The 10,268-nt window shown below is 45.9% G+C and overlaps 1 protein-coding gene across 1 annotated transcript in view; it reads right to left on the bottom strand.

The window, feature by feature from the left end:
* LOC310794675 (transketolase-like) overlaps positions 1–9,233 on the bottom strand; it is a 17,349-nt gene extending 8,116 nt beyond the window's left edge. The window contains exons 1-6 of the mRNA XM_083656675.1: positions 9,027–9,233; positions 6,684–6,801; positions 6,408–6,521; positions 6,178–6,275; positions 2,210–2,401; positions 124–242 (exon numbers count right to left, since the gene is read on the bottom strand). Coding sequence (XP_083512801.1) covers positions 124–242; positions 2,210–2,401; positions 6,178–6,275; positions 6,408–6,521; positions 6,684–6,801; positions 9,027–9,133 — 748 coding nt within the window. The 5' untranslated portion in view covers positions 9,134–9,233. The remainder of the gene's footprint in view (positions 1–123; positions 243–2,209; positions 2,402–6,177; positions 6,276–6,407; positions 6,522–6,683; positions 6,802–9,026) is intronic.
* Between the last annotated feature and the right edge of the window lie 1,035 nt (positions 9,234–10,268).

Here is a 10,268-nt window from a genome sequence, read left to right on the forward strand (position 1 = left end):
GAGCTGGAGCAGCGTGTGGTTTGAGCTGGAGCAGCGTGTGGTTTGAGCTGGAGCAGCGTGTGGTTTGAGCTGGAGCAGCGTGTGGTTTGAGCTGGAGCAGCGTGTGCTGCTGGATCATCGTACCCGGGATGCCTTTGCCCTTGATGGTCTTGGCGATGATGGCGAGCGGCTGGCGGCGCGGCTGACTCAGCACCTTACACAGCTCCTCCACGCTGTGGCCGTCCACCATGACAGCATGCCAGCTAGCAAGACACAGAACATCCTCCTTCAAACACACAATCCTACACTTCAACCGTTTCAAAATGCTGAAATGAAACAATGCCAACACTTTACAATAAGGTACACACAATTTACAGTCGTTACGAGGGAACTAACGAGGAACTAATTAGTTAATGATGAGTTAAAGTCAAGTCAAGTTGAGTCCGGTTTATTTGTATAGCCCTAATTCACAAGCATGTCTCAGAGGACTTCACAGAAAATATGTCTAGCTAATTCTAGTTGACACAACAGTAGCAATTACAGTAGTAATAATAATACATTGAACAATAATATGATAGAGTCATATAGAAAATATAGAAATATAGAATCGAATGGGTGCCATGCTTTAGGGTAGAATGGGTGCCATGCTTTAGAATAGTGGGGGAGGAGAACAGGAAAGGGGGGAGGTGGGGAGGGAGCAGGGGGAATGTGAGAGAGGAGAGAGCAGGGAAGGGGAGGAGGTAAGTCACTTTGTAAGTATACTGCCCTACAAATCATGACCGCAGTAACTACGCCAACACTGAAACTGAGAAAAATGGCTTTAAAGTTTTTTGACTGTCCAGCCAAATTAGATATAGGTTGAAAAGTTGCAATGCGCTTATTAAATATGTATATGTTAAAGTATTTTTTGGGGGCAAAACAATGATCAATTACTTGACCTATGACCCCAGAAATGCAGATACGGCACTCTGTCTGTGTATTACCTTAAACAGATGTGTAGGTAGTACAAGGGAAAAGCGCAGTAACTACAATCTAATGTGCTTCTCCTGTCTTGCTTTTCATGAGACAATTGTAATCGGTTTTGATTTCGATACCACATCATATCTGTATTTAATTGATTTATTGTTTACATGTTTAAAACATTTAAATGGATAAGTAACAGATACATTCAGGGAATCCTGAAGTCAGTTGATGTAATCTTCACCACTGGTGTTGCTTTTTGGTCATCATTCTGACACAATTAATTAATGAGCACAGTTGTTTTATTATCTTAATTTAGAACAGGTTTTCTTTACAAATCAGATTAGCTTTTCAGATTGATAATTCATACAAGAACATAATATTACATAGCATATTACAATTATTTTGAATAAAATTAATTACAGACTGAGTCTGAATGCTGATAATTTATGCAGCAATGAAAAAGATTGTCCTGATGAGCTAGGTAGTGATACCAAACAATTATCACTATCTACAGCCAGATTAACACTTCCCAGTGGAGTGGATGATCTCTTATGGATTATTAGCTAGGAATACAGTATTTACAATTTTAAAGACACTGAAGACTCATTCATTAACAATTTGGACAGCTGTCAGTGCGCTCTCATATTGGGAATTGACTGGATTAACTAAACAGATTGTGCCATTATGAGTGATTGATATGTTGGGCTTTGTTATGGAAAGAGCGGGAAAATTGCAGTAACTACAAAATCCAACCAAAAACCAGTCTGAACCGCAGTAACTACACCTCAAAGTGTAGTTACTGCGTGTATCTCTGTTTAAGTCCAGCTGAAGCTCTGTGAAAGCAAATCAAAGTGCAGTAAGTGTAGTTACTGCAGTTTTGTCTGGTTTTTGGTTGGATTTCGTAGTTACTGCAACTTTTATACTCTGTTTTCTCAAATATAGAGCAAGACTGAACTTAGAAAATTTGTCACATGATAAAACAGATATCTAAAAGTTCAATTTCAATAATAACTCAATTTTGACCAAAATTGTAGTTACTGCGGTTTTGATTTGGAGGGCAGTATAGTAATCATTACTTAATGATTAGTTGGTCAGTTCCTGAGTAGAGTAGTTCATTAGTTCATCATTACTTCATAATTACCTGTCCATTAGTTACTCTTTTTGTGTACCCTAATGTAAAGTGGTGCATCATACAGAGTAGTTCATGAGATACACATATACATAACGCACGCACGCACACGCACACACACACACACACACGACTCACCCGAAGGCCTCACAGCGGCGCTGGTACTTCTCCACGTGGTGCTGCAGCGGTGCCGGGTCGCTCTGGCCCAGTCGGTTGATGTCCAGCACCGCCACCAGGTTGTCCAGCTGGTAGTACGAGGCGAACGCCATGGCCTCCCACACAGAGCCCTCCGACAGCTCCCCGTCACCCAGCAGGCAGAACACCTGGTAGCTACACACACACACACACACACACACACACACACACACACACACACACACACACACACACACACACACACACACACACACACAGCTAGGCTAAATCTCGTGCGCACATCCCGTGCTGAAATGGATTAACACACACAGTCACTTATAGAAGTGGCTGCACCACTTAAAAATACCAAACATTTGCTGGTGATTTTCTTTGTTTCATATCATTATAAAATATGCTTCGTTTTTTTTGTTTGTTGCTTGCTTGTTTTACAGCTCTTTTAACACATTCACTGCCAGCCGTTTTTCAATACTGTAGTTAGCTTCTGCCAAGGTTTTTTTTTGAGGATTCTGGCTCATCTTTCAAGAGCCGAGGATTCTTTTCTGTTAGGATTTTGTGAACACACAATATCTCAAAAGAACTAATAGAATGTGTGCTTTCTCTGTCTAAAAGAGTTAGTTTGTAGAGTTAGTAGTTATGTAAGCATTAGCAGTTGAATACAGCATGGTTTCAGCGTCTGAAAATTTATTCTGAGATAAATGGCTTTTTGTGAAATTCGATAGAACAGTCACTTTAACCATTCATTTTTGGCATCAGTAAGACGTCAGACATCTAAACAATAGTTTTGAACAGTAATTTCCTCCATAACAGCAGGAAACACCCCTCTCCTTCAAACTCCTCCCTCCGTGTGTGTCTTCTTGGCTGCAGCGGGCGTGTCACAAGCTCGTTTCTGTTGCTGCTGTAACCTCGCGTCACCAGGCTCACTGCTTCTGCTGCTGCTGCTCCTGTCTGCTGGCGGCCGCTGGGCAAGTCTGGATGGGCTCGCTCGTTTCTTGCGGTTTCGGTTGAGAGCTTTGATGAAGCTTTTGCGATTCTGGTCTTATTTATGCTGCGTGTTTCAAAGTGTGTTCCACCCGTAATCTATTATGCAAATTTGCAATCCCTCACCGCCAGCAATCAGCGCGAAAGCGAAAGCGTTTTCGCCAATCCATTCTACAGTATGAGAATGGTTTCATCGCGCGTTCCCCTGCAGTTTTGGCTCTGCTTTTTCTAGTTTGGAGGGCACTGTCGCCACTTAGTGGGTCGGTGGAATGGGTTGTACACGTTCGGTGGCTCCAATAATTTTATAGGAGACGTGGGGAGCGTTGATCCACGTCCCACCGTCAATTTTTTTTTTTTTTTTTTTTTAACACATTGACTGCCAGCCGTTTTTTTCTTGCTGTAGGTAGCTTCTGCCAAGCCGTTTTTTGAGGATTGTGGCTCATTTTACAAGAGCCGAGGATTATTTTCTGCTTGGAGTTTGTGAACATACAATATCTCAAAAGTACTAATAGAATGTGTACTTTCTCTGTCTAAAAGAGTTAGTTTGTAGAGTTAGTAGTTATGTAAGCATTAGCAGTTGAATACAGCATGGTTTTAGCGTCAGAAAAAATATTCAGAGATAAACGGCTTTTTGTGAAATTCGATAGAACTGTCACTTTAACCATTCATTTTTGGCTCTCTCTCTCTCTCTCTCTCCCTCCCCCTCTCGCTCTCTCTCTCTCTCTCTCTCTCTCTCTCCCTTCCCCTCGCTCTCCCTCCCTCTCTCTCTCTCTCTCTCTCTCCCTCCCTCTCGCTCTCCCTCCCTCTCTCTCTCTCCCCCTTTCTGAGGTGTTTCAAAGTGTGTTTCACCTATAATCTATTTTGCAAATCGCTCTCCGCTCTCTGTGTGCTGCTGCCTGCGCGGTCGCTCTCGGGCAAGACAAGTGTGGATTACTGTAAAATCGCCTCGCCATTTCCTTGAATGGCTTGCTCCCGCGGCAGTTTTTTCTTTGATTTCGCTCTGGGGAGCACTGTCAACACTTAGTGGGTCGGTAAAATAGATTATACACATTCAATACCTCCAATAATTGTATAGGAGACGTAAAAGGGATTGATCAACGCCCCACCGTCAAAAAAAAAACAACGATTTTTTTGACGTATCAATACGTCGCTGGCAGTCAACGGTTGGATTCTGCTTGACGTACCAATACGTCGTTGGCAGTTAACGTGTTAAGACGAGATATCTCGTCATTGGCAGTCAACCGTTGGATTTTGTAAGACGAGATATCTCGTCAATGGCAGTGAACGTGTTAAGAGTAAATTTCAATCATTAAAAAATATTGAGTGTATCTGACGATGAGGATGATATCGGAGTTGCAGTGTTGCCATAGTTGTTGGTTTCCTCAGGATCTGAACAAGAGACACACTGATATGGTACCAACGCCTGTTGTCTCTGACACCGCCTGTTGTCTCTGACACCGCCTGTTGTCTCTGACACCGCTATAAGAGGTCCTTTTCCATACCACCCTGTCTTCCCTCTCAACACCCCGCCCCCTCCATCCTCTGTCCCCCACACACACACACACACACACACACACACACACACACACACACACGCTCCCGTGCGTGGCGTAACGACTCCTGACAGCTTTCCAGTCAAATACACACGTTCTGATGAAAGCTGGAAGACACATTACAGCCGCATTCCAACTCTCAAAGACAAGACACACAGAGCAGAGAGGAAGAGAGGAATTCCACAGACAATGAGAGAGAAGGAGAGTGAGAGAGAGAGAGGGAGGGAGGGAGAGAGAGGGATGAAGAGAGGGAGAGAGAGAGAGGGAGAGAGAGAAAAGGAGAGAGAGAGAGAGGAGAGAGAGAGAAGGAGAGAGAGAGAGAGTGGAGAGGGAGAGAGAGGGATGGAGAGAGAGAGAGGGAGGGAGAGGGAGAGAGAGGGGGGGGGGGGAGATAGAGAGGGAGAGAGAGAGAGAGAGGGAGAGAGAGAGATATACAGGGATGGAGAGAGAGAGAGGGAGAGAGAGAGAGAGAGAGAGAGAGAGGGAGAGAGAGAGAGAGAGAGGGAGAGAGAGAGAGAGAGAGTGGAGACAGAGGTGGAGAGTGATGGAGAGAGGGAGAGAGAGGGATGGAGAGAGAGAGAGGGAGAGAGAGGGAGAGAGAGGGGGGGGGGGAGAGAGAGAGAGAGAGAGAGAGAGTGGAGACAGAGGTGGAGAGAGTGATGGAGAGAGGGAGAGAGAGGGATGGAGAGAGAGAGGGAGAGAGAGAGAGAGAGAGGGAGAGAGAGAGAGGAAGAGAGGGAGAGAGGGAGAGGGAGGGAGAGAGAGAGATATACAGGGATGGAGAGAGAGAGAGGGAGAGAGAGAGAGAGAGAGAGAGAGGAAGAGAGAGAGAGAGAGAGAGAGATCAGGTCAGAATTGTGCTCTTGCATGTGTGATTATTAGAGCAGAAGAAATCGAGTGCACACAAAATGCAGAGCGAGAGAGAGAGGGAGGGAGGGAGAGAGAGAGAGAGAGAGAGAGAGAGAGAGAGAGAGAGAGAGAGAGAGAGAGAGTTAACCCACTACGCAAGTGTGGCATTCCCTGACCATTTTGAAGCGGTGCAGCCGCTTCTATATGTGACGTGTGTCCATTTGTAGCTTGAGAGGATCGACCAATCAGGAGTCTTCTATGCCATGACTTTAATCTGACCAATCAGGAGTCTCCTATGCCATGACTTTAATCTGACCAATCAGGAGTCTCCTATGCCATGACTTTAATCTGACCAATCAGGAGTCTCCTATGCCATGACTTTATTCTCAGAATCCTGATTTAAAGTCAAAAGTGGCCCGAATCCTCTTTGGTAGTTTTAAAGGTCCATTCCATAACTTCTGACTCTTAACTGACACCGGTGGCCATTAGAGTAACAGGCAGTGCAGGCAGCATGTGCTGGAGCTGGCGTGCGTGTGTGTGCGTGTGTGTGTGTGTGTGTGTGTGTGTTACCTGGCCTTGTCAAAGTACTTTCCAGTGTAGGCCATCCCACAGGCAGCGCCCAGCCCCTGACCCAGAGACCCGGTGGCCACGTCCACAAATTGCTGCTTCTGTTAGCACACACACACACACACACACACACACACACACACACACACACAATTAATTTCTACAGTGGAGAAGAGAAGAGCAGAGAACAGACTCTGTCTCTGTATGTGCTGTGTGTCACTTCCTGTCCTCACCGGCACAGGGTGTCCCTCCAGGATGGAGTCCACCTTGCGGAGGTTTAGGAGCTCGTTCTCCTTCAGGTAGCCTGTCTCCGCCCACACGGCGTACAGCACGGGAGCCGCGTGACCCTGAGGAGGCGAGAGTGACAACTGTGTTAGACTCCGCCCACACGGCGTGCAGCAGGACCCACACAGCATGGTGTCTCCAGGACCCCCAGGCGTCCTGGAGGGCATTACAGGGTGTGTGTGTGTGCGTGTGTGTGTGTGTGTGTGTGTGCATGTGTGTGTCACCTTGGACAGGATGAAGCGGTCGTTGTTGGGGTCTCGAGGGTCTTCAGGTCGGTACTTCATGGTATGAAAGAACAGGACAGACATGATCTCTGCCACGCTGCAACATGAGGTCGGATGGCTGCAACACAATGATAGAGAGAGCAGTTAGACACACAGACACACAGACACACACACACACACACACACACACACACAGGCTGAGGCTGTGTTATGAGTTATGGTTACAGCAAAACATGCTTCCTGCAAAAACACAAACAGAAGAGCTCCCCCATGCTGCAGCATTATGTAAGGTGCAAGGATCATATTAAACACACACACACACACACACACACACACACACACACACACACACACACACCAACTTCGCGGACCTGTCTCACCCTGATCACAACCTGTTTGAACTCCTCCCCTCTGGCAGGCGATACAGGCTAAACCGTGCACCAAAACAAGCAGACATCAGAACAGTTTCTTCCCACAGGCCGTCACTCTGACGAACACTTGAGTCACGTGATCACTTCACTTGAACACTTCACTGTACACTTTATATCAGGTATTCAACTATTATTATAATATTTATAACTTATTATTATTTCTCCTTTATACATTATTTATAAGTCTGCCTGCCTGTCTGTCCTGTGGTCTGGTCAGGTGGGTGGTGGGAGAGTTATGTAAAAGACAGACAGACGCATGGCAGTCGGTTCGACTCTGTCAGGGTTGATCAGTCGCTAAGTACATACAGTGTCTCTGTCACACATGCAAACAGCTACAAATGCAGTACTGTATGTGTATGGGGAGACTCTCTCTCTCTCTCTCACACACACACACGCGCACACACGCACGCACACGCACACACACACACACGCCACTATCAGTTGCCTGAAATGCCATAAACATCATTATTTAGAATGGCATGCAGAAAAAAGAATGTTATAATAATTCCAACACAAAACTGGATTAGATTTGTATGTCTCTTGCGTTATTCTGCTCCCTTCATAATACCTCAGCTGCCACTCTGGATGAAAGCCTTTATTGTCCTGAAATGGAAAATATGATCAAACAATCGTGTGACCCCACTTTGATGTCACAAACATCTAGGGACCCCAGACATTCAAATTTCAGTAAAACATTGGTAATATCATCAGTGAGTGATATCATCAATGTCAACGTAACAGTAGACCTACATGTTACATGTAACAGTAGGCTACTAGGGTTGGCTGCTGCGTGGCCTCGCCTGCGCTATTGGCATGCGCAGCACAGCGCACAATTGCTCAACTTTGCATCACTGATGATGATGACATCACTCAGTGACGTCACTCGATGATGAGAAGTGACATCACTGATGATTGACTCACATTATGAGTCAAGACTAGGTTTATGAGTCACAGGAAGTGTAAATACAATCGGAACTTTCAATTGTATTTACACTTCCTGTTCAGTCTCTCAAGCCAGACTGTCTCTTCTACATAAGGTGAAAAGGATGCTGACTTTCTCCCTCAGAATAACGTCAGAATTCTAACTTTATTTTCAGAATTCTGACGTTATTCTCAGAATCCTGACTTAAACTCAACTTTTCACATGGGGCCCTATTCCTCTTCGGAAGTTTTAAATTGTGTGTGGTGTAAAAATAAATAAAATAAAAATAAAAATAAAAATAAATTATAATATTGAAAAAATCAGGCGACCCCATTTGAATTCCAGACCTCTGGGCTAGCGTCCCCCCGATCGGAATTTATATCGCTCCAAAAACATATTGACCTGTCAAGGCTAGCTGTGCTATGGACTGATATGCAGACCGGTCGGGGCGGCAAACGCGCGCGTCCCTCCGCGGCTCCGCCGGTTCCATTCCGGTGTCCCCACGTCCCAGCGCGGGACGAACACGCACGGGCGGCGGGGTCGTATGATATGACGCACCGCATCATATGACTGCTGCTGCTCTCCTCTCTCTTACGTAACCGGACAAAGACACGAGGAGAGGAAAGGGAGAGGGGAGCATCCGTGCACCTGCACTGCACCTGCAGCAATATATGGCCGAATATCCCCAAAGCCCACACAAGTTATTGTTAAAAAATAACATTTGTGCAGTTGTGCAAAGCAACTTAAGCCTGTAATAGTGAATTGCATAGTACTATATTACTCTCAATAAGATGCTAAAATAACAGCTGTCCTTTATGGAGAAATGCGTAATTGCGCACAATCCACGTTGGCACACAACATTATATGCACTGTGCAAATCTATATGCTTTATTTAAAACAAGCATAATAGGTAACAACATAGTCTTGTATAACCATGTGTTTTATCATATCAGCCTCCAGCCGCGTACCCCTTTGCCCCGCGGTCCTTACCCGCTGCCCGCTGCAGTTGTCGCCTTGATGGAGTTGATCCGGAGCCGGTTGGCGATGTTCTTGAGCGCTTGCAGCGTCTGCTGGTCCGGTTTGTGGTAGTCCTCCATGTGGCCGATGCACCAAAAACACACGCACACACACGCCGGTCAAACTGAGTGAAGTGAAGATGTTAAAAGTACCCGGTCTGAACTGTGCCGACAGAGCAGATGAACGCACGGAGGACGACCGCAGGGGTTAAAAAGACTCGCTGAACCCGAGAGAGAGAGGGGAGGGAGGGAGGGGGAGAGAGAGGGGTGGGGGCGTGTTTGCAAGCAGCCTATGAATATGGCTAATCTAGGGCTAAACGAAGACTATACACTCCATTCACGCATGAGCATGCATGCACGCAAACACACACACACACACACACACACACGAGATGGGAAAAATAGACATTCTTTACTTAAGTAGAAGTAGTAGTTACTTGTGTGAAAAAAGGACTGCCCGTTGGCGGTAAAAAAAGAAAGAAAAGAAAAGTAGGCTACAATTACAAGTGCTGATTCAACATGCGTTGTTTAGGCTACACAAGTAAAAGTAAAAAAAAGTACAGACTGAAATCTAATGAAGTATACATTCAAAGAGTATTTCTACTGGCTGTTGCGTGCTACGTGCGCTCAATTCTATGGTGGGGACGGGGACTCTGGAGAGAACCAACCGAGCACACGATTCGAACATGCAGCTCTCTCCAATTATAGTAGTAGGCTATGATTGGCTAAAGGTGATTTATGCTGATGATATTTAATCTCTGGTCCTGAATTTGTTTGAAACGGTCACTGAAGAACTAAATCTAGGAAATGAAAATACATTAACTGAGTCAGTTTTAGTGGAGCACGAAATCCTTCATCACTTGTGTTAGGGAGTGGACTTGGTTCAGGCGATGTGTGCCCAGTGCTTGGCGGATCCGGATCCGCCACACGTGGGGCAGACTGCGCGGACATCTCTGGGCCTCAAGAAAGACCAAGAGCGCTTCGGGATCGGGATTCACACACAGCTGTGCCAGGACCGGGTCGGCGGCGTGGTCCAGAAGGCTTTGCGTGGCGCTATTCGGGCACAAAACGGGCGCCAACGCAAAATGACCACCTTTGCGACGATAGAGCCCTTTTGTTTTGTGTTTTGAGTGCTGCCATCAGTCCGTGACTCTTAACACTGACTGAGGTTTGTCCAGCAGGGAGCTGGAAGGATGATCTGAAGGAGAAATGAGAA

The sequence above is a fragment of the Poromitra crassiceps genome (assembly GCF_964638095.1).
Source record: "Poromitra crassiceps genome assembly, chromosome: 20".
NCBI lineage: Eukaryota > Metazoa > Chordata > Actinopteri > Beryciformes > Melamphaidae > Poromitra > Poromitra crassiceps.